The 25,696-nt window shown below is 35.3% G+C and overlaps 1 protein-coding gene across 2 annotated transcripts; it reads right to left on the bottom strand.

Annotated features, from left to right (window-relative positions):
* Nucleotides 1-85: 85 nt before the first annotated feature.
* smc1a (structural maintenance of chromosomes 1A) lies at nucleotides 86-25,644 on the bottom strand. 2 transcript variants are annotated; one of them, NM_001161631.2, is given in 27 exon segments: nucleotides 95-340; nucleotides 383-4,858; nucleotides 5,089-5,199; nucleotides 5,298-5,367; nucleotides 6,283-6,434; nucleotides 6,543-6,697; nucleotides 8,308-8,464; nucleotides 8,552-8,662; nucleotides 8,745-8,898; nucleotides 10,493-10,638; nucleotides 10,726-10,867; nucleotides 11,396-11,502; nucleotides 11,605-11,721; nucleotides 11,829-11,966; nucleotides 13,053-13,199; nucleotides 13,284-13,463; nucleotides 13,577-13,762; nucleotides 15,868-15,975; nucleotides 16,062-16,161; nucleotides 18,736-18,818; nucleotides 18,897-19,037; nucleotides 19,120-19,378; nucleotides 21,794-22,032; nucleotides 22,105-22,308; nucleotides 22,408-22,520; nucleotides 22,673-22,861; nucleotides 25,313-25,638. In NM_001161631.2, coding segments are annotated over 26 exon segments (3,699 nt in total). In that variant the 5' UTR covers nucleotides 25,422-25,638; the 3' UTR covers nucleotides 95-340; nucleotides 383-4,777.
* Nucleotides 25,645-25,696: the final 52 nt, after the last annotated feature.

Raw genomic sequence — 25,696 nt, 5'->3', positions numbered from 1 at the left:
CTAATGTGTTAACTGTGTAATGGTAAGTTGGAAAGCTATGTGTAATGTGGGTTGTCTATGTTCCATAATTTAATACAAGTTCGAATAGTATTTTGGGGTATGTTTTTATTGTTCCATCCATGTAACATTTAGGGTAACATTTATGGCACTTTCCTAAAATAGGGTACTAAATAAGCCTGAATTTAAACTTTTCTAGCCATTTAATTTTTGTTTTACCAAATGCATTTTTCTAATAATGTAAAATATAGATATATCATGCTTTGGTAAATCTTAATAATGACTTAAAACCATAAGAATAAAATGATGAAATTATGATGCACCTTAACTAAGTCTTAACAATGAGATAAAAAGCTAATATACAAAGATTATATTTTTCAGATGATCAAAGTCAAAATCAAGTCAAAATTATGACAACTTGAATTATGTCCAAGACATACTAAGCTCATAATATTGACATAATTATCAATTCTAATATATAAAAGTCAACATTATGAACATTATGATATACATAATCATAAAAAGTCATAATTACAAGACACAATTATGATATTAAAACTGATTATATAAAAAGTAAGAATTATGACAGAAAATATAAACTAAAGAGATTATTAATATTTAGATAATATTTAACTTTGAGACAGTAATCATAATTATGATTAAAAAGTCCGAATTGACATGAAATTTGAAAAAGTCCACATTATAACATACTAAATCATAATAATAATACACAAGGTCATACTTAAAACATACGTAAAAACATAGAAAGTCATAATTATGAGGTAAAGTAATCATTTTAGTCAAATCTCATCATTAAGACTTTTAGTTCGTATGAACCGGAAGCTGCTGTCGTTATTTATTTATTTATGTTTTTGTATTGTGATGCAGTTCCAGCGGGGAATTGGCCATCTGACTATTCTGGCAAATGCCAGAAGGGCCGGACCATTTTTAAAAATGTGGGCCGATCAGTTTTTTATTTATTTTGTTTTTTTTAAATATGTATGTATTATTTTTCATATGCAGGTAGATTTTATCCCTTGCAAGATGTGAATATGATGGTGATGAGGATGATGATAGTAATAATAAATGTTAAGCATTTGGCCCAAACTGCGACGGTCGGCTGGTTTTGAGATGGGCCAACCCAATCCGACCCAATCAGAGGTTACACGGACATAATTAAAATCTGGCAAGAATATCAAACAAACAGTAAGTGCTAATTATCAGAGATAAACTGTAAAAAAGAAAAGGTGGTGCCAAAAAGCTTTGAGAAAGCAAAAACGGGCTGTAAAATCAGACGCTACCAAATTCATAAAATTAACTGAAATATTCTCGAAAGGTTTAAATTTGGCTGCTGCATCGGAGGACAGTAGCGCTGAGGAGGGGGTAAGAAAAAAACTAAAAATATACTTTTAAGTCATTATACTAAAATATACTTAACATAGTATATTCTAAAATATACTTAATGTAGTAATTTTAACGCCATTCACGCTACTTCTGACAGTTTTTGACAGTAACTTACACTGTGTTTAACAGTTGTAAGCTTAGCATAGAACTCCCGTACATTTTAAAATGTCATTATTAGCAGTTAGCACATAACGTAGGATTTAGGGTATACAGACTGTATGTTTTACTGTATGTATAAATTTGTTATAAACAGGTTGTTTTTGTTCCAGTCACATACATTAAATGTTTAAATATCTATTACATTTGGTACTGCTTATAACATTTCACCATCTGTACACCAATATAAGTAGTGAATGTGCATGTCCGTGCATGGGGATAATGTGGTATGGTAATGTGGGCTGGTGTGGCTACAGTGCCAGGGCTGAATTTTTGTCCCAGTCCGCCCCTGTGCAGTTCCTAGAGAAATGGAATATTAAATGACACAACAGTGGGCGTGGCTTGTTTTTTCTACTTGAATGGATGTAGTAAAGTAGGCATTTCATTCAATAAGATCGGAATAGGGGTTTTATTAGAGATATTAGAACCTAACAGACAGTTGGAGAAGCGTGATTAAATATGTTAGCTATGCCCAATTCCTACAATACACATACTGACAATTTAACTTTAGAACAAACAGAAAGTGCATTTTCAGATTTCAATGAAATATTAGAAAGGCAACATTTTTGTTTTCTTAATGAGATGCACAGATAATTTGTTCACCACAAAACTAGAAAGTTAGCTAACAAAATCACATGGTTAGTTTTGATTTCTTGGGGACTTTAAATTACCAAAGCATGATTTTATCCTACTTGCAGTGAAAATGATTAAATAAATATTTGCTTGAATTACATATAAATCTCTGACTAGTGAAGAATACTCTACCCATTTTATGGAAAGTGCCATGAACACAACACAAGCGCTTATTTTGAGTTTGACTACATTTTACTCGTAACATACAGTACTGACCTATGAGGACAGAAATAGGAAGAAAATACTGCTTATTCCACATTATACTGAATGAATGGATCATTCACAAGGCACACTTGACAAAAGGCAGCTAAGATATTCTGTCGCTACACAGTGCAGTCAATATTAGTAACACCACAGATCTACACAGAACAAGAAAAGCTGTTTAAACACATCTAATATTCACAGAACAACATATATTAAAACACAACAACAATATTAAAGGAACACCCACCCTTTTTTATTTAACTCCCCTAGAATTGAGGAGTTGATTTTTACCATTGTTGAATCCCTTTAGACGATCACCGTGTTAGGCGGGAGCACTTTTTGCTTGTAAGCAAGTAAGTAATGTGTATTTATATAGAGCAATTATTGTGTATGGCCATACACCCAAAGCACCTCACAATCATAAGGTTGGGAGAGAGAGAGAGGGGGGGGGGGTTCTCCACATTACCACCAGTGTGTAGCATCCACTTGGATGGCAGCTACAGAACGACAGCGCCAGTGCGCTCACCACACACCAGCTATTGGCGGAGTGGAGAGACAGTGATTGAGCCAATTCGGTGGATGGGGATGATTGAGTAGCCATGATACAGTAGGTAAGGGCCGATAAAGGGAATTTGGCCAGGACACCGGGGGTTACACCCTTGCTATCTACGAGAAGTGCCATAGGATTTTTAATGACCACAGATAGTCAAGACCTCTGTTTAACGTCTCATCTAAGACGTTTTCTCATGTGGTCTCCCATCTAGATACTCAGCCCAGACTCACACTTTGCTATCCGAACTGTGCCCAGGCCCGTTTCCTGGATCGTTTGAGAAGTGTGAGTGCGCTGAATTGGGCCAGGCACGGTTCACTTGGCCGGCCATGGCCCGGTTTGAAGAGGTGGGCCTGAGCGCGGTTCACTGGGGCTTTGGCGCGGTACGCTTGTAGTGTGAGTGCAAAACGCGCCAAAGCCCGAAACTGAAGGCTTGACGTGACTTTTATGTGGATTTATTAATCATTCTAACTGTTCAATGAACGCAAACTGCCGTAGTTTATTAAAGACGCAAACCCCTCACTGCACAACAGCTGTGCACCTTCAGCAAATCTCCTCATTCCTGCAGCACGAGGACTTTATGATTGTTTATGAGTGCTAAGTGGCGGATCTGTTCGGCGAAATATCTGACTGCGTGTCACCGCATCCCTAAGGACTGTTTGGCAAAATATTTGACTGCATGTCACTGCATATCAAACGACTTAAACGATATAAATAGAGAAATCTCCACTGTGCTGAGCGAGAGCGCTTCTCTACTGAACAGCGCAGCATCGATGACATAAGCGTGCCCAGGCCCGATTGTAGTGTGAGTGCGGGCCGTCGGGGGAGACGGGAGAGGGACAAGCGTGCTTTGGCCCGGTTTGAGGCAACTGTACATAGTGTGAGTACGGCTTCAGACTAAGACTTCAGGGAGTAACCAGTCTTAGCAAGCTTAGCATAGATCATTAAACATTGGATTGGAACATTACCATGTCACTCAAAAATTTCAAAAAAGGTTCCTATTCCTTTATTTTCCTATTTAAAGCTGCTTCAGTAGTAACATTGTGTACTAAGAATGATGTAAAATGAAATGTTGCTATTTTCAATGCAGTATGACTAAGAACTTTACCCTCATTTCAGTGTGATCAAGGAAATTCGCAATGATATTACACAGCGGAATAGGTGTATAGTTCCTAGCCATATTGGCCTAGAAAATAGCAACTTCTTAGTCTTAGTACACATTGTAACTCTAAATGATCTATGCTATGGTAAAATAGTAAAACTCAACTGTTTACCTCTAGCAGAGTTGTAAAAAAATATATTTTACCAAATAATTAGGAAAATTATCTAAACTTATTTGTTCATTTTTGCGCGAGATGCTCCTGGTCTAATCCAATTCAATGATCTATGCTAAGCTAAGCGCTACTACCAGACCTGAAGATCGGTTCAAAAATGGTAAAACTCAACTGTTTACCTCTAAGGGAGTTGTAAAATAAGCCTATTTTCAAAAATAAATAGGAACATTTTTAAAACTTGTTTGTTAATTTTTGAGCGAGATGCTACTGGTCAATGATCTATGCTAAGCTAAATGCAACCGCCAGACCTGGTGAAAGGTTTTAAGAAATGGTAAAACTGAACTTTATCTCTAGGAAGGTTGTAAAATGAGCCTTTTTGTAAAGAGGAGTGTTGCTGTAATACTTACACAATCATGCACACTATTAGGAATACAACCGAAGACATTATATAGCTACATTCTGCATTTAAATAAAAGTCAACATCAATGATTATAGTCATGTTTTAAAAGGTACTAATCATTCACTCAGCTGTCTGCTAATTCATTCAGATCATCACAACCTAATCATTAGGATTAGGATTGGCGTCTGGATACTGAGAAAGATCAAAGGTCAGCACCTTACTGATGACACAATCTCCTTGCTGTAAAATAAATTAAAATGATAAATTAATTAGTTTTTTTTTTTTTTTTTAAATCAACAAGACTTCAATTTAAAATTTCTAAACAAGTTAGTCATTCTGTAATCTCTAAGGCAGGATGCACAATAAGTAGTTCATTGTAGTCTGGGATGGAATGGGTTTTATTTCACCTACATATGTTAACTGCTTCTGACATGTTTAGATTTATAGGTGTTCATTGGTAAAATACAAACCTCAGGGTAAACTCCAATGAGAGAGTCAGCTTTTGTGTAGAACTCCTCTTTGAGAGAGATAACAATGGCCTGGAAATTCTGGACGGACTGGTCCTTTATGTAGTTAGCCACCTGCAAAGTAAGAAGTTAAATACATTTTATGGCATTCAGTTGAGTTGCATAAACTCGTTTGCATTTTACAGGTTTCCATTAGTTTAACAAACACACACCTTGCCAATGTTGGTATTATCCAAAGCAGCATCAATCTCATCCAGGACAAAGAAAGGTGCAGGCTTATAGCTATGAGGGAATTAAAATAATTTTTTGAGAAGGTAAAACATACCAATCTACATCTGTATGTGGTGAATAAAACTGTAATGTCAAAATAAGTTCTCTTAACTCAGTTTATTTTTTATTGACTACTCTAAGTATGCTATTGATGTATAATAAAGTAAACAATGACCCTTTAAGGTACTTTTAAAAGAGTAAAAAGACCCTTTACTTACGCTTTAAGCATGAATGAATGGTTTGAATAATACAATGACACCCTTAAATCAAAACGATAGTTCCTAATGGAGCTATTCACACCAGGTACTCGACTGAAAATACATCGAAGTAAAAAATGGAGGAGATCAGGGATACACTCAAACTCAAAATGGTGTGCAAAAGTATAGCTTTCTTTAAAATGGTGCACTGATGCAGAGGGTTTTCAGAAGTCGTTTTAATTTTTTTATCTAGCACTCAAAAGTGTTCTTGGGGCTTCAAATGATTACAGCTGAGCCACTGAAGTCACATAGAATGTTTTGACAACGTTTTTGGTTCCTTTTCAGGACTCTGAATGTCTCAGGACCATTGATGTAAATGGAAGATAAGGGCTCTTGGGTTCAACTAAAATATCTTAATTTGTGTTCGAGAGATGAAGGAAAGTCTTAAGGGATTGGAGCAGCACAAGTGTAAATAAGGTCCACTCAAATCCGTCACTCACTTTCCAGGTCAACCACTATTAAGAGTTTGGGTTGTGGACAGTCCAGCAGGTAAAAGTTGTTTCAAAATATGCTTTATTTTTGTTAATCTGCTAGGTCACTCTAGAAGTAAAAAATATATCTTTAAAGTGAGAATATATATATTTTTTTATTTATAATTATTTTATAATTTTATTTTATTTATAATTTATTTTTTTATTTATTTATTTTTTTTTACATTTCTTTGTTATACCTGTGAATAGCAAAAAGGAGAGCTAAAGCTGCTACAGTCTTCTCTCCTCCTGAAAGGTTATCCATGGGCCTGAACCTCTTTCCTGGGGCCACACAGTTGTAGTTGATTCCATCTAAATATGGTTCTTCTGGGTTCTCTGGTCCAAGGAATGCCTGATAAAACATTATCCATTACAATAAGAAAATAGAAATCCTACTAGAATGTGGTTTAATAAAAAAAAAAATGAAAAGTGGGATCCGTATTCAGAGTGTTTTATTAACCTGTGCACTGCTGTTACGTGACAGCGCTTTGTAGATCTCATCAATGTTTGTGGCAACAGACTCAAAACAGGCATTGAATCGGTCAAACCTCTCTTTTTTGATCTGCTCAAATGCTTGTTTGGCTTTCTTCGCTCTTTTCCGGGCAGCTTCAAACTCTGTAAGACAAATCAACAGCATATGAGTGATTTATTAATTTATTTAAAGCTACCAAATATAGTATGTTAAAAGGATAAACATGAAACGTTGAGACCCACTTAGGGCAAATCTTCAAAATAGTTTAAAATCATTTAAATTTGACAAAATAAAACAAATTTTAAGATGTAAATTAACAATTTTAATTTAAATTTTAGAACCAGGAGTCTTGGATCAAATCATTAAATGTCATGGAGAACTCCTGTAATGGATAGTTACAGTATGTTGTGCATTATGTATCCATTAAGATATTGAGAACAAGGCATTAAGATAAGATAAAATGTCTGATTATTTGCAATTTGTGGGTATTTTTATGACCAATGTGTTTTTATATTGTTGCACCAGGCATTTGTTTTTCTTATTCTCCTTCCTGCACTGACTGTCATCCAATAAGCTCCCCAATGATGCAGTCCAATTTGTATTGAATGTTGATTAAGCCATGGTGGCTATAAAAAGGAATTGTCGGTAGCACTCGGGGTGCTCAATTCTAAAGTAACTGTTGTGGGATTAAGAGCTCCTGTATTTCACCTCTCTGGCTGATGTCCAAACGTTTTGTCTTATTTTAACACAGAGACTGTCAATATGTACATGTTTGGGAGCTTGAAAAGACCTTTAAAAATCAAATGAATGTTAAGGGGTGGCCTGTCTATTTATTTTGACAGTTAGTTCAAATTTGTTTGTATTCAGGAAGTGTTGTACAGTGCGTCCAGAAAGTATTCATAGCGCTTCACTTTTTCCACATTTTGTTATTTTTTGCTGTGTACATACATTTTTTTTTTTTTTATAAATTTGGAATAATTTCAAAAAATATTTTTTTCACATTGTCATTATGGGGTATTGTGTGTAGAATTGAGGAAATAAATGAATTTAATACATTTTAGAATAAGGCTGTAACATAAACAAATGTGGAAAAAGTGAAGCTATATGAATACTTTCCGGGTGCACTGTAAGCTTCCTGTAGTTTTCTTTGGATATTTATAGGTAATTTAGTTTCTTTTCTTTTGGTAGTTTTCTTTTGTTACTTATTTTGGCCCATAGCCACCTTGAAGATATGCTCCTTACTCTTTTTCTAACATAAATAAATATATTTATCACCATCAATTGAGTGTGAATGTTTGGTTGTCGACTGAAGGGGGTATTTTTGGAAGTCTTATACCACAAATGTGTTCTTTTTATCATGCCATTTAGTAATATTTCCCCCCTAGCCTAATAGTATTTTAAAAAATGTATGCAATTATCATTAATATGTGGACAAGTCATGTAAATGCATTAGCCTTATACTTAAAGTTGAGTATTTGGAACTTTCAGAAATACTGAATTTAATCACTTGAATTTAGTTAAGAAATAATGACTCAACCTTTACCACTTTTAATTCATTAATAAGAATTCTTAAACACTTCTGTTTCGAAAGCACATTATTAAAAAAATTATAGACTTTTATATCATACAAGGGAGGCCTTATAATCTTGTTTTAGCCAATTTGAGGCTTTGGAGTCAAAAATGTAGAAAACAACAGACTCAGCTTTTAGCACAGTTGTGAAGGTCACGGCTCAACATTTTTTTTTGGGCTCACCATCACTGGTCTCCTGAAACTTGTCTCTGACGCTCTCCAGTTTCTCCATGGCCTTCATGTTGGGAGCGCTGATTCTCTGCAGGATACTCTGCTGCTCGTTCAGCCTCTGCTGGAGGGTGTTCATCTCTCCCTTGATTTCGTCTTCTGACAGAGCATCCTATAGCAGAGTTTACATCACTTTATACCAGATTGTTTGTTAAGCTGCAAATGAATAACGCTGCATACTGTAATATATTTAAATTACCTTGAGGTCTTCATTCAGGTTGCTGTAGTCAATCTCAATAAGGGCCTCTTTGGCATGAACCGAACTTGATGCCTTTGGGCTGCTAATCGCATCCTCAACTTGTGAGCCTCCCTTTGTAGACACATCAGTGTATATCATGAGTGTATAGGATTTTATATGCAGAAAAGAATATGTATGTGATTATTATCTATACCTCTCCCTGGCTGATGTCATCCATTGTCCCTGATTTGAGGGGCAGTTTGATGTCCTGCATCTTGCAGGCTTGCAGTAAGTTGTGTCGGTCACTGCGTTTCTGTTCCAGTTTGGTCTCAATGGCGGTTACTTCCTTCTGCAGCTGGGTCAGCTCTCTAATATAACATAAACATGCAATATAACGTTTTCTGGGAAATATGTCGCACTTGACTATAAGATACACTGAATAATTTAATTGACAAATAAAGTAATATACTACCAGTAGAATTAAAACAGTTACAAATAACATGCATTTTAGTTTCTGACCATCCATAACAAATCATTTAAAGTCAAGTATTCAGAACAGAAAAGGAATGTAAAATAGAATACAAAATTTTACTGAAATTATAGTTTCAAGATAAACATTATTTATTCTAAACTTTAAATTATCCATTACAGGACAAATACATCTGTAATGGATCCAATAGAGTGTGGAGTTTACAAATGTTTTTTTTTTTTTTTTTACATCTGAGATCAAGCTCACAGACGTCAATAATTGCTGAATATTTCAGATGTAAAAAATAAATTCATTAATTTTCCTTTGGCTTAGTTTCTTGTTTGTCATGCCCAACTGAGCCTGGTTTCTCTCAAGGTTTTTTAATTCTTCACTTTCGCAAATTGGTGGAGTTTTTTTCCTCGCCGCAGTCGCCACTGGCTTGCATGGTTCTGGATCTGTAGAGCTGTGCATCGATGGATTTGCTCTTCAGTGTTTGGACTCTCAATAGTGATTATTAACCACACTGAACTGGGCTAAACTAAACTGAACTTAAACACTGAAAACTGAACTGACACCGTTTCAATTTGCTATGTTCTTCTATGTGAAGCTGCTTTGACACAATTTACATTGTAAATACGTTAAACAAATAAAGGTTCATTGAATTGTTTGTCAGGAGTCACCACACATGAATGAACTGCCAAATATTCCAGCAAATGTTTTATGCAGCGGATGCCATTTCAGCACTGGGAAACACCCACACACTCTTTAATTTATACACATATTTATACACTAAGGCCAATTTTGTTTATCCTATTCACCTATAGCGCATGTCTTTGAACTGTTTGAGAAACCAAAGCAACCGGATTGAAAAAAACGGGGAGACAGGGAGCACATGCAAACTCCACACAGAAAAGCCAACTGACCCAGCTAGGACTGCCAGACCAGCGACCTGAGGCAACAGTGCTAACCACTAAGCCACCATGCCGCCCATGCTTTTTATGATCGGTATTAAGCAAAATTATTTTACATTTTGATTTTTATAAAATGTTTATTAACAAAAATAATTTTATTTATAAAAAGCTATACGAACATCAAGAGACCACTTGAAAATTACAATATGTAATTATGTGTTTTCCAAGTAATGTTTTGGTAATTTCTGTATATATCCGGTAAACTACTGATGATATTTCTTCAAAATTAAAAAAAAAGGTCATTTAAAGCCATATTTTAGACTTGTTTATATTTTATTATAAACACAATATTGCTATTTTAAAGTGATAAAACAATTGTTTTTCTGTCCAACTGTCATTTTCTACATAAATAAATAAAATCTCTAAACAACAATATTATTATTTTAGTCATTTAAAAAATAAACATGTATAAATGATAAATTATAAATCATTGTTTCAATTTTTAAATCAATAAGCCACCATTTGTTTAAAGAATTTAATCTCAAACTCTATTCTAGAAATAAAAAAAAGAATGTGTCTCACTTGTTGGCCGAGCCCAGTTTCTTGCGGATCTCCTCCATCTCTCGGTTCTTGTCATTAACTTCTCCTTTCTTAGTGAGATGCTGGTTCTTCAGGTCCTGTAGCTGAGCCATAGTCTCATCAATGATCTTCATGTGCCTGTGTTCCTCCTGAGGGGTGAGGGACAACATAAGCTACTGGTGTTATTTTTTTATGCTAAAAGTTTTCACTACTATGCTTTCTTTGCTCTCCTTCACCTTTTTAAGTCTTTCAATTTCGTTCTCATCCTTCTTCACAGTCTGCTCCCACATCATGACTTTCTCCTGGTCCTCCTTCAACTGGTTCTTCTCATAATCCAACTGAATGGCCAGGCGGGTCTTTTGGGTCTCAAACTCTAACCTAGAATTGAAATATCATACAAGTTAGACCATAGTAGTTAGTAAATACAGTTGAAGTCTATAAGTCCTCCTGAATTATTAACCCGTATACTTTTTTTCCTCAATTCTTTTTAACAGAAAGAGTTTTTTTCAACACATTTCTGAACATAACAGTTTTAATAACTCATTTCAAATAACTGATTTCTTTTATCTTTGCCATAATGACAATACATAACATTTGACTAAAACATTTTTAAGATAGTTGCATTCAGCTTAAAGTGACATTTTAAGGCTTAACTAGGTTAATTAGGCATTTAATAATGATTGTTTGTTCTGTAGACAATCGATACAAAAAATTATGACTAAAATGTTTTTAAAGAAATTAAAAACTGCTTTTATTCTAGACAAAATAAAACAAATAAGACTTTCACTAAAGAAAAAATATTATTGGAAATACTGTAAAAAAATTATTGCTATGTTAAACATAATTTGGGAATTATGGCTAATAATATTGACTTTCTACTGTAATTATTGTTGTTAATAAATGTACCGTTTTTTGGCAATCTCGTTTTGCCTCTTCACTTTTTCCTCTTCAAACTCTCTGATATTTCGCACACCGATCTCTTTGCAGAATTCAAAAAAGACCTCATCCTCTACCTACGAATGACCATGGCAAGTAATAATGATTAGAAAATCAATAATCTGGGTGAATAGCAAAATATATGACTTATTTATGACTTGGCATTTTAAAAGTGTTACCAGGTTCATACGATCTCTTAGCTGTGTTATGTCCCTCTCTCGTGATTGGATGATTCGTTTGATGTCATTGATTCGTGGACCAAAATTTGCCAGCTCGCTCTCCAACTTTGATTTCTCCTACAAAGACATACATGCATTTTGAAAAATGCACTGTAACTCAGATGCCTTTGTTTTTAATCCAATTTTCTATATTTCTTGAGAGAAGCATTTCTTGTATTGTGCACCTGCATGTTCAGAGAGAGGTGGCGGGTTTTTGTCTGTTCCAGATCACTCTGAGAGTATTTTAGTCTCATCTGCAGTCCGTGAGCCTGAGACTGGACCTGTCTGAGCTCTGCCTCCTTCCTCTTTGCCTTCATTTGTTCCTGAAGAGACAAACACGAGAGATGTAAAAGCCAGCTTGATTTTAAAAAAGACTGTCAAGTTATTTTATTTCCACAAAAGCATACAAATAAAAATCTAGCAAATTATACAAATTACATAAAACATTATTAAAAATAAATACTGATTACCACTATATAATAATAGTTACTACTAAATTATTATTATAATAATAATTGTTTTTATTATTATTATCACTAGGCATAGCTGATTTCAAGAAAACATAGTAAATGAAAAGCTAATTGAGCTAATTTTTTCCAAACAACTCACAACTTGTCTGCTCTATCATATTCTAGTTCACCACCTTCAAGTTATTTCACCTTCAGCTGTACAGTACCTGCACTCATTTATGTCATTAACATATCCCTTCTCACTAGTATCTTCCCTACAGCATTTAAGCAGGCTCAGATCAACTCACTGCTAAACTTACTCTGTACCCTGCACTTGACCTCCTATATCACTAACATTCTATTCTTCTATTTTGTTTTGTCTACTTAAAAAAAAGAAAATAATAAATTATATATATGGCGATGCAGTGGCGCAGTAGGTAGTGCTGTCTCTCAGCAAGAAAAATGCCTCACAGCAAGAAGGTCGCTGGTTCGAACCTTGGCTCAGTAGGCGTTTCTGTGTGGAGTTTGCATGTTCTCCCTGCATTCGCGTGGGTTTCCTCTGGGTGCTCCGGTTTCCCCCACAGTCCACAGTGAATTGGGTAAGCTAAATTGTCCGTAGTGTATGTGTGTGTGTGTGTGTGGATGTTTCCCAGGGATGGGTTGCGGCTGGAAGGGCATCCGCTGCATAAATATGTGCTGTATAAGTTGGTAGTACATTCCGCTGTGGCGACACCGGTTTAATAAAAAAAAAAAAAAAAAAAAAAAAAATATATATATATATATATATATATATATATATATATATATATATATATATATATATATATATACACACACATACCACATACATACACTCACTATATATTAATAAATAAATATAATTATATATAGTTATATAGCCAAGTTAATCTTTAAATGAAAATGTGTGTAAATTTAGCTTGTTTCTCTTTTGTATGCCACCTTCAATTCTTCTGTCAGTTTCTCTTTCTTTTCCTTAAGTTTGTCCACAGCTTTCTCATCCCAGCGCCGAGCCTTGGCTTTTAGGTCACTAGCTCCTCCAGAGATCACACCTGACTTTTGGAAGAGAGTGCCATCCAAGGCCACAGTCTGTAGAGGGGAAATATACATTGTAAATGAAAATTAAATCTTATAATATGAGCTTGACATACAATATTTACTACAAATTTAAACCTTATGGCGGTATGGTCCTCCAAAGGCAATTCTACGAGCGTCCTCCACATTTTCACACACTAAAGCATTGCCACAGGCATACTGAAGGGCTTTCTTTATGTGTGGGGGCTCGTAGCGGATCACGTCAATCACCAGCTTTGCCCCCCGAAGCTCTCTCAGTTTCTCATCTGTAGGTTTCACCTGGAGAAAGACAAGCAATGGAATAAAGTCTACTGGCTGCTCAAAGCGTTACAGTGTCCTAGATAGAAAACTCAAACCACAACTCATGAATTGTTCATGTAATCTGTCTGTACCTCCAAATAGTCCAGGGGTAGAAAGGTCTCAGGTTCTCCTCTTTGCTCTTTAATATACTGGATGCAATCTCTGCCGGTTTTCTCAGAGTCCACAATGATGGCATCCATGTTTTTTCCCAAAACTTTGGTCACAGCAATCTGGTATTTCTTCTGGGTTGGCTGGCATAAGTCAATCAGTCTGCCATACTGTTCCGACAAAGATATAATTATGAATTCTTTAGCAACTACTCTTACTAATAGAGTTCTGCAAAGAACTGTCTTGGGCCCCTTTTTGTTATAACAGATAAATGACATGCAAGCTGTTTGTGATTGATACTTGTTTTTTTAATTTGCTGATGATTCTGCTTTGCTGGTTTCAGATAAGGATGTTGGTAGAAGACAGGTGAAATTAGGTGAAAAGCTCTATAAGACACTGAATTATATATATATATATATATATATATATATATATATATATATATATATATATATATATATATATATATATATATATTGTCTTATTATGTTTAAGCAAAACCAAATCTACAATATTTGGGTCTAAAAGTAAACTGAATAATGTTTAAGATGTCTATCACGTTTGGTGATTGTGCAAAATGTAGTAGAACAACTATTTTTTTTGTAGTTTTCAGACAAAGACAAAAATGAAGACTTAGAGTACCCCTATTTTGCTTTTTTGTAGACAAGGCATACTTAATATGTAGTGTGTTATGTAGCTGCCTGTGAATCTAAAATGTCTGCAAAGTTTCAAAGATCACAGGGCATGATAAATGCAGTTATTGTGTCTATAGCTCCTTTCACACAGTGATACCAATAAATATCTGGAAAATTTCCGGAACCCCTTTACTGGTAAATTTAATAAAGCACTGTTTACACAGGCAAGGACATTACAGAATTTTCGCGGAAAAGACTATTCACACATTAAAATAACAGTGAAAATAACAGTGAATTCTGACATCATTAATTAGAATTGACCTCTAAACAGCTGCACTTGTATTTGTAACCATTTGACTACATTACAAACTCTGTGGATGGCATGTTTTTTGCACAAAGTCGATGAAAACATATTAAGGAACACTTTCACATGTTGAGATGTACATAATATGTTTGTGTGCTGGCGTTCACCGGCTGCTTCACGTGCACACGTGTCAAGCAACTGAAGGAAGCAAAGCTTGAAGGTAAACAAACAATGGCTTTTCGTTAGTATTTTATCAATAATTTACACAGTTGGCATTAAGATGAAACAGATACGTTATTTGACTAACATCTAGCAGCTAAATGTGTCTGGAAAAATATTTCAAGGCTTTTATTTTCATAAACAGCATGGATGTGAATGCATCTGAATATTCTGATTGGCTGGATTAGACGTCTCACGTCAGCGCGCTCAAGATGTGAACGCACTCTTTTCTGCAGTTTTCCTTCTACGTTCACACAACGCAGCATTCCGGCAAATTACCGATAATGTTACAACTTGTCTTTCCAGACAATTGCTGGAACCAATTTACCGTTATTTTCAAAAAGGGTTTGTTCATACATACAGACCTTACTGAAAAATTGCCGTCAATTTTTCTTAAAGGTCTGTATGTGTGAAAGGGGCTTAAAAAGAGAGAACAGATTCTGCCAGAACAGCCTGAAATAAGTTGTCAGTAATTCCAATTATCCTTCCAGCACAAGCCTACATAGGTTTGTGACAAAATTGTATAATACTAGTCTATGGTGTTTATTACTGCCAACAATGTCTTCTACGAATCTCAAACACTGTAGTTGAGCCTGACGGCTGGAGAAGTTTGGTTTGTGTTGAGAAGTTGTAAAAAACAAATCCACATTGCATGCACTTAAAACAGCAATTGGTACAGATATAATTGAAATGATACAGTGTTTATAAAATCTGCAAAAGCCTCAAGAGCTGAAATTCAGATATGGTAATAGGTAGTTTATGTCCAACATGTGCTATAGGTAGAAGAGCAATCACAAAAAACTTGGCTCTTTAACCAATCAGAGCAGAGTATGCTTTCAAGAAACAGATTTTGATAAAACGAAATAAAGAACCAACCATTTCAAGTATTGTTAGAAAATATTACAAGATTCTATAATGATTCATAGATTGCATACTATAAATAATTTAAGTGCTTTGTATATATTTTGTTTTTCTTACCTTACATTCATGTGCACATATTCTAGCATTATATGAGCACTTTAAATTGGATTTGCTTGCAGATAAAAAAATAAAAAGTGAAAGCTCTCTGTGAGAGATTTACTAGCTTAACTTGAATATTTAAATTGAAAACACTCACCACTGAGCCAGGGTAGAGCCGTTTAATGCTCTCCATAATTTCAGCTTTGCGCTGCTGACGGCTGTTTTCCTGCCTGTCAATGCGAGCATCTCCAAGTTGCTCCATCACCTGTAAACAGAATCATCCCAGCCATGAAAATACAATCTTGGTGAAGTTATGTACCTGAGATCAGGAGTTAATGTGTGTTTTATTACTTGGTTTAACTCCATGTTTATCTCATCAATCCTTCTTTTGGCCAGCTCCACTTCCTCAGTCAATTCCTCCTCCATACGCCTCTGTTCATCCAGAGACTGTCTGGAAAAAGAAATGGTAAAAATAATGAAATAATGGGTATAAATCAAAGTTTTTCATTCCATGAAACTGAATGAAGAAACAAAAGAGTGTAAATCAGCAAGTCACAAGCAGCTGTGCTTTACAGTTAGGTATGATGCATGAAATAAATACACATATTAATAAAAAAAGTATCAGGCCTTGACAATAAGGGCTGCCTGATGGCCCGGGGCCAGTGTGCGAAACACTTGGGATGATTACTGGCCCGATCGAGCCAGTGTTGCCATGTCAGCAGTTAATTTGGTTTGTGACTGTCAATTGCATGCAAACAGCGTGCTTTCACACCTAGACGTTTGTTTCGGAATCTCATTTGCCCAGTTAGCGTGGTTCATTTTGCATATGTGAATCCTGCAATCAAGCTCGGATCCGTGCCAAATCAACCGTTCCAAAATCGCCTGAATGAGGTAGTCTCGGCTCGATTAAAACAAACTCTGGAGAAGATCGATTGTAGTGAGAAAACAAAATGATCCAACAAACTAATGGAACCAGGCTATATCACAGTGTATTATGGTTGTGTAATAGTCATATATACACCTATATGAAGAAAGAATGATGAGTAGGGCGGGATGTCATCATTCCTACTAATAAATGTGCATTTCATGTCGAATACGAAAGTAAAAGCATGCTGAAATATTTCCAAGTGCTGTTCATTCATTAGGATCATTGGCAGAAACTATCATCTGATATTTTTTCCATATTTGAAACTTCTAATATTTTGTAATGGGCCAATTGTTTTGTTCAATTCTGCACCTCAAAAGATCAACATTGATCTGCTTCATGATCTGACTGCATTCGTGCTTCATGTGTTACTTCTCTCTATAATTTAAGCTTATAATGCAGAATTTTAGCCAGCGTAATTTTCAATATTGATTAGTTCAATACATAGATTTTTACACAACTTGATTCCTGAAATGAGGCTATGAATGAGACAGTCTTACCTCTCTGACTTATATTTGGTGGCGGTGTTTGTGGATTTCAAAATTAAAGTGCACATTTTCACCTATGGAAATATATATATATCACAAATGTAGTTTTTTAAATTGTCGGTTGTATTTAAAGAAAAGTTACGGTGCATAAAAAGTGTATGTATTAGTTTTGTTTTGCTTTTGACAAATTTAAAATATGTGGCTAAGAAATAGCCATTAACTTTTTTAAGCTTTTTTTTTTGGTGGGTTCATTATAACCTTTGGCAGAGCAAGTAAAATTTTAACCACTAGAAAAAATCCTTAGCTTTGAACCCTGAAGTATAGCAATAATTATTTATTACGTCAATATAATTATTAATGTTTAACTATAAATGTTTAATGTATAAATTAAAAAAAAATAAGTTTTCTTTTATATTTTGTGTTTTAGTTTATATAAATACACACACAAACACACACACATATATATATATATGTGTATATATATGTATGTGTGCGTGTGTGTGTGTGTGTGTGTGTGTGTATATATATACATACACACACACACACACACACAGTTGAAGTCAGAATTATTAGCCCCCTTTTGATTTTTTTTTTCTCTTTTAAATTTTTCCCAAATGATTTTGAACAGAGCAAGGAAATTTTCACAGTTTGTCTGATAATATTTTTTCTTCTGGAGAAAGTTTTTAATTTTTTAAAACCCATTTTTGGGACAAAATTATTAGTCCCTTTAAGCTAATTTATTTTTCCATAATCTTCAGAACAAACAGTCGTTATACAATAACTCGCCTAATTACGCTAACCTGCCTAGTCCACCTTATTAACCTAGTGAAGCCTTTAAATGTCACTTTAAGCTGTATAGAAGTCTCTTGAAAAATATCAAGTTAAATATTATTTACTGTCATCATGACAAAGATAAAATAAATCAGTTAATAGAAATAAGTTTTTAAAACTATTGTGCTTAGAAATGTGCTGAAACAATCTTCCCTCCGTTAAACAGAAATTGGGGAAAAATATACAGGGGCGCAAATAATTCAGGGGGGCTAATAATTCGGACTTTAACTGTATATATATACATACAAACATACATACATACATCCACCGAATATGAAAAAAACACTGCAGTAATATTTTAAATAACATTTATTAATTTTCCTTCGCCTTAGTCCCTTAATCAGGGGTTGCCACAGTGGATGAACTGCCAAAATAACATTTGAAATAAAAAGAATTAACATTTTCATATATTTATTATATAAAATGATCCTTCAGAAATTAGTTAGTTTGGCCCATTTTTTTAATAATTTGAACCATTTTTATCATTATCAATAATGAAAACAGTTAAATATTTTTGGATTTTCTTAAAATTATTTTGCAGATTTTTTTTTCAAGATTCTTTGATTAATAAAGTCTTTATGATTACTTTTTGTCTTTATTTTTACTTTTTAATGTATACTCACTGAATAAAATAATATTTATATATTGTATTAGGCTATATTATATGTTGTTTCTTTTCTATATATTGTATAAATATACAGATGGCCATAAAGGAACTATTCTTATATCAAGAAAACCTTGCTGATTTTTTGAAGACATTTTATAATGTTCACTAAAATACCTGCTGGTTGCAATATAGTCCTCCAGCTTTTCAATACGCTTCTGGTTTTCTTCAATCTCTCGGATCTTCTGCTTTATTTTGGCCTGTAGTTTAATCAAAAACATAACATGATAAATCAGCCAATCAAAGGCACAAAAAATATGATTAATTTCTCACTGTACCTCAGTCTCAATTTTCTTCCTCTCCTCCAAATCAAGTCTATCCTGGTCAGCCTTTTGGTCCCTGTTAAACTTCTCCAGCTCCTGTGCCAAAGTAGCTGCCCGCTTACTAGCCTCCTCCTTCAGCCTGTGATACTGTTTTACCTGAAATAACAGTATAAGTGTAAAATGAAAGCTGTATGCCTCGTTTTTCATGTAGTACATCAAGCAATTAACATAGACTGACCTGGTTCTCCTCCAGTGTCAGATCTTGGCCTTGACTCTGTGCCTCTTCTTCCATCCGCTCCTCAAACTCCTGCCTTGACATCTCCACAGCCCCTTGCTCACGGTCCAGTTCCTCGATGTCCGCCTTACGCTTCTTGTACATCTTCTGGGCATTCTGCAAGGACTTTCTGGCCACCTCCAGCTTCTTAATTTTATGGGCTGTGTTCTCCTTGGCCTTGATATACTGTGGCCGTTTCTGGTTCAGCTCAGCATCTTTCTCTCTGGTGGAGGTTAAATAAGGATTTCTTTAGCAAACTGTAACAATCATGTTTTGAGTGATTGTAACTCTGAATGTAACACTAACTTAATTGAACATGTAACTCTTATTTAACTGGAAAAATTCAGACAGCTGAAACGGACAGGATTCTTTAGTACTAATTGTTACATATGGAGTTCCGCAGGGATTTGCAACCTGTTTGTGATTGTAATTAGTTTATATTTGCTGATGTTTCTGCTATGCTGGGTTCAGGTAAAGATGATAATAGGATACAAGCAAAATGAGCAAGATTTGGTTTAGATGAGATTTACAACCCAGGCTCATTCTGATTACCCCTGTATACATTTCTGGAGAGTGCCAAATAAGTTCCAGGAACTACATTTTTTTTTGCAGTTTTTAGTTTGCAAATCTACTCTGTACACTTTCTGAGATCTCAAATTTTCTCTTGTGAGTACCATTTGCACCTGCTCTTCTTGCATTAATCCACCAGAGGTCACTGTTGACTGACTGACTGACTTAAACCCAACCAATAGTTTTTTAAAAGCACTGATTAACCAACGCCCACCCATTTCCCTAAACCCAACCGACAGTGTTTTCAAAAGCAATCCAGAAAAAGAAAAGCCCTTGTGGCAGCTTTTGTTTTTATCTTACCTGCTTACCATTCTTCACCGAAATTCAACCCCATTGTCACGGTCAACTCTGCATCTCAAATTCTCTGATATATGCAGCAAGCCTCTGGACAAACTGGCAACAGCGGGAAAGCCATCTTTACGAAGTTAGGCAGTCAGCTCATAAGCGAGAAAAGGAACGGCGTCATACCACCCTGTAGCATTTGTTTTAAAGACGAAATGCAGCCATACATACTTCAGGCTACATAATTTGTGAGGTCCAGAAATGTATATAGGGATACATTTTCAGAATGAGACTATGTTGGAGATTTAGGCAAAATGTAATCCATATTATTTTGGTCTAAAAGTACGCTGAATGAGCGTCTAAGATGTTTATCAAAGTTGGTGATTGTGCATAATTTAATAAAACTGACCCATCGTGATTTTATGCTCTAATTGAAAAACATTTTTATTTAAAATTTTAAAGAAATGTCATTAGTAGTTCACTATAAAACAAATATTAAGTTTTACACACATAACTATAAATAGTAAATACAATTGGTCAAAATAAAAATAAGGTGGTGTAATATAAGTGTCAAGATTATATGTGTTTTACACAATATCAATGTTTTCAATTCCAAAGTGTTTAGAAAATGTATAATTGTGAGGGGGAGGCACAGTGGCTCAATGATTAGCATTGTCGCCTTACAGCAATAAGGTCGCTGGTTCAAGCCCCATCTGTGTCAGTTGGCATTTCTGGAGTTTGCATGTTCTCCCCGTGTTCGCGTGGGTTTCCTAAGGGTGCTCCAGTTTCCCCCACAGCTAAAATGGACCACAGTGTATGAGTGTGTGTGAATGTGTGTGGGGATGTTTCCCAGGGATGGGTTGCGGCTGGAAGGGTATCCGCTGCGTAAAACATATGCTGGATAAGTTGGCGGTTCATTCCGCTGTGGCGACTACAGATTAATTAAGGGACTAAGCCGAAAAGAAAATAAATGAATGAAATTGACAAAAGTGTATGTGTGTGAATGCAAGAGTGTATGGGTGTTTCCCAGTACTGGGTTTCAGCTGGAAGGGCATACACTGCCATATCACCCTGCAGCCCAAGACCGGTTACTCACTGAAGCTAAGCAGGGCTGAGCCTGGTTAGTACCTGGATGAGAGGCCACTAGGGAACACTAGGTTGCTGTTGGCAGTGGTGTTAGTGAGGCCAGCAGGGGGCGCTCAACCTGTGGTCTGTGTGAGTCCTAATGCCCCAGTAAAAGTGAAGGGGACACTATACTGTCAGTGGGCGCCGTCTTTCGGATGAGACGTTAAACCGAGGTCCTGACTCTCTGCGGTCATTAAAAATCCCATGGCACTTCTCGTGAAAGAGCAGGGGTGTAACCCCGGTGTCCTGGCCAAAGTCCCTCTATCGGCCCTTACGATCATGGCCTCCCAATCATCCCCTTCCACCGAATTGGCTCTATCACTGTCCCTCCACTCCACCAATAGCTGGTGTGTGGTGAGCGCACTGGCGCCGTTGTCCTGTGGCTGCCGTCGCATCATCCAAGTGGATGCTGCACACTGGTGGTGGTGTGGAGAGACCCCCCCTCATGATTGTGAAGCGCTTTGGGTGTACGGCCATACACAATAAATGCGCTATATAAATACACACATTACATTACATTACTGCGTAAAACATATACTAGATAAGTTGGCGGTTCATTCGCAGTGGTGACCCCTGATTAATAAAGGGTTCAAGCCGAAGGAAAATAAATGAATATTTCTGCATATATGTGTGTTATTTTCAACTATAGAGAATCACCCACTTTATCTCCTTCTCCACATTCTGCTGATCTCTCATCATTCTTCCAAGCTCTTTCTTCTTGTCCTTAAGCTCTTCCTCCACATGATCCATCTTCTTTCTGTCTTTATCAATCTCACGGTTGCGTTGAGACAACTCTCGGTTCAGTTTCTCGATCTCCTCCTCATTATGGTAGAGTTTAAAGAGCTGTAGCTGAACATGAGCCCTGACAACCTCATCCTTCAGTCTCTGGTACCTCTCCGCCTGAACAAAGAGCAAAACATTTAAACAATAATGCATGGATTGTGTAATAATAACTATCAGAAAGTAGCTGACCTCCTCTTTTTCCTGCTTGGCTTCTTTGCGCTCTGCTGCAATGTTCTTCTTACGGTGATAGCTGAACTGTGTGTCCTCTTCTGCCTTCACCATCTCTTTCTTTCTGCGGTCATATTCCTGGGCCAGTTCACCAGAACGGGAGATTTCCTCAAACAAAGCTGTCCTCTCTTTAGGATTCTTCATGGCTATAGACTCTACTGCACCCTACACAACAAAAAAGGCAGACGAAATCTATTACACTGCTTTAACAGATGAGATATTATCAATGATGTTGTAAACACAGGTTGTCTTGTGCATATATACCTGGAATACAAGAAAGTTTCTGGCCTTAATAAGTATACCCAGTTTCTCCAGTTCCTCACTGTAATCTGAAAGCCCGACCACTTTACTGTTGATTCGGTACTCTGATGAAGAACCTGAAAATACAATTAGTGAGTGTCAAAAAGTAAAAATGAATCATAGAACTAACAAACAGCTCAGTAAAACAATATAAGATTTATTATTGTAGTTTTTGGGGGGTCCACTGATTAAAAGTAAGTCATTTAATTGTTTTAGGTCTGACATTTACCAATGATGGCCCGTGTGAAAGTGCATTCCTCCCCATTGTCCTCGCAATACACCATGCTCACGAAGGCACGGTTTGCTGCTGGTTTTCCCACTGGTGCTCCATGGATGAGATCCTTCAGGGTTTTAACACGTAAGTTACTGGTCTTTTCAGCTAATACAAAACTGATGGCGTCCATTAGGTTGGACTTCCCTAGAAAACAGTCATTTTGAAATTAGTGTTGGTGGCATACATTTTTCCACATAATTTATATATTTTATCTTTACTTAGGCTTTTGTCTAAGTGAATAAGTAAATAAGTACAAAATGCTTCGTAATTAATTGAGGGACACCAGAACTTGAATAAAGAGCAACTTTTTTTGGGAGATTTTTTACAAGACATTGGTTAGTAAGAACTAGCAATGAACAATACATTTTATTATTTATATACACAATATTTGTTGACACTACTGAGCACCTAACATACATAAATAAACAATGAGCAATTGTATTTTTATTACCTAATACTGACAATCTATATTAATTATAATTTAATCGTGGCTTTGTTATGTAAAATTATAATAACTTTTTGTTATACGATTTACCATATGTATAATCACAGACTTAACACAAACAAACAGTGGTTGGTAGGGATGCACCGATCGATCGGCCAGAGATGGGTTTAGGCTGATAATCACATTTGAAGACTTGATCGGTACTCGCTGATCTGGCCGATCTCATGAACCGATTACAAGTGTTTGTTTACAAGTGTACAAGCACAGGACATATAAGAACTGAAATCTTTTTACATGTAAGAACTGAAAATTCTATGTTTTCATAAATATTGAACATTGATTAAAACCTTGTTGGAAATAATACAAAAAAAAAAAACGCTTAAATTATTTTTAACTTGAATATTTAATAATATAACTTATTGTAATAAATGTTTACATAAAAGTAGTTTATATGCTTATTTCCTTTTAGTAACGAAGTAATGGATTTATATGTGTGCATTTTAACTTGTTGTGAAACTTTAAATATGCACTCTAAACTTTATTGGGACATATTGAATTGTTCTTCCATCATTTGCAATGTTTCCAAATTGCTTTCTTAGTGATTTTTCTTATATATTTTAAATCTGTTTTTATCTATTATTTTCTGTGAAGCTGCTTCTGACCATGACATTTCCACACTAAATGGTTATTAGAGACATGTTAAAGGGATTATATACAGCATCCGTCATTTATTCTCTTTGGTAGGGAAAGATCTCCACTTTGGTCTGAATCATCAGAATCAGTACTCGATATTGACTGGTCACTAAAACAAAGAAATCGGTACTTGGTATCAGCTACAAAAATCCTGATTGGAGCATCCAATAGTGTTAGTGTAGCAAAAATATGTTTGCTTTGTTTTTAGCATGTTTTTTAAATTGTGTATATAGTAATTTTTATTTATTACATCAATATAATTATTATACATATATTTTAACAATTCAATGTTATATATATATATATATATATATATATATATATATATATATATATATATTTATATATATATATATATATATATATATATATATATATATATATATATATATATATATATATATCTCACACGAGTAGCAGTGCGATATGGCTGTATATCGGCACTGGTGCCCCCACCAGTGCAGATATACAGCCATATCGCACTGCTACGAGTGTGATATTGCGTTTATACAACAGTTTGACGGCATAATTGTGTATATAAAAACAAAATCAAACATGGAGAGTCTCAAAAACCCTTTTGTATGAGGAACTACTTTCTTTCGGATTCAAATCATAAGCTGACAGTTAAACAGTTGAGCGTGCATTGCATCTTTTAAACTTTATATCTGTCGTGTCTGCTTTTTGCTGGCTGTATGTGGGCGGAGTAATACACAAAGGGTAAAGAGGCTGTAGGAGTTCTGATACTGCAGATTATTGCACGGCTATCAGCCAATCAGATTTGAGAACCAGACAGAACTGTTGTATATATATATATATATATATATATATATATATATATATATATATATGTGTGTGTGTGTGTGTGTGTGTGTGTGTGTGTGTGTGTGTGTGTGTGTGTGTGTGTGTTAATGTTATCAATAATGCTGTGTTATCAATACATGATGCATAATAAAAAAATGCATAATATTATGTGGAATATTTTCAAGATATTTTGATTAACAGAAATTTCAAAAGAGACAAATTTATTTAAAAAGTTTTTATTAATGTTTTTGGTCTTTATTTTCTCTATATTCTTTTCTATGTATATACATTTTTTAGCAAGGCCATGGTTAATATTAGCAAGGTATATTAGTTATCATTTAAATTAATAGCGAAGTACATTTTGAATGCACATTATTATTTGACTAATCTTTACATTTCTAAGACGTTTAGATGGGACCTGCTGAATATAATAGAATGGCAGAAATACGTGGCAATAAAAAACAACCACTAGGCATAAACGTGACAGACGTTGATAAAAAAGGAAAAGTAATTCATTTATACGCCAGAAACAGAAACAAATAGCTATAGCTGGATTTATGTTAATACAGCGTTAATACAGCTTTGCACGTTATTAGAGCTGAGCAGCAGCGATGCAGGCACTGCGCTGCATCAGAACATGATGAGAAAACACTTACCTGATCCATTTGGCCCAATTATTGCTGTAAACTTGTGAAACGGTCCTATTATTTGGCGTCCTTTATATGATTTGAAATTTTCGATCTCGATTAGTTTTAAATATCCCATACTGTCTGATTGTTCAGAGAGGGGCGTGTTAGATGCGCTGCTGAATTCTGTGTCGATGAGCTTCTACAAACGTCGTTTAATTGGAGACAAAAACGGTCATTAGATGCTTAATACTGTGTTTCAGAGGTTAATGTAAACCACTGAAACCATAATAATCTTGTAAGATTATTTTATAACGCACTGAATTAAATGCCCAGACGCGTCGCGAACACGCCCCCTGTCTAGAGCTAAATTCAGGCAAAATAAAAGTCTTACAGATATGGCGCGCTCAGGCC

This window comes from Danio rerio, chromosome 23 (genome assembly GCF_049306965.1).
Source record: "Danio rerio strain Tuebingen ecotype United States chromosome 23, GRCz12tu, whole genome shotgun sequence".
Lineage (NCBI taxonomy): Eukaryota > Metazoa > Chordata > Actinopteri > Cypriniformes > Danionidae > Danio > Danio rerio.
Note: the sequence above shows the minus strand (reverse complement) of the source record. Positions and strands in the feature narration are given on the sequence as shown.

What these genes read in the sequence shown, in the direction of transcription:
- smc1a (XM_073938518.1), bottom strand. Translation starts at nt 25,421, where the DNA reads ATGGGATATTTAAAACTAATCGAGATCGAAAATTTCAAATCATATAAA. An exon ending in GACTATATTGCAACCAGCAG is followed by an intron (nt 16,162 to 18,735) that starts GTATTTTAGTGA and finishes TTCTTTTTCCAG; the next exon opens with ACAGTCTCTGGATGAACAGA. An exon ending in GAGGACCATACCGCCATAAG is followed by an intron (nt 13,200 to 13,283) that starts GTTTAAATTTGT and finishes TCCCCTCTACAG; the next exon opens with ACTGTGGCCTTGGATGGCAC.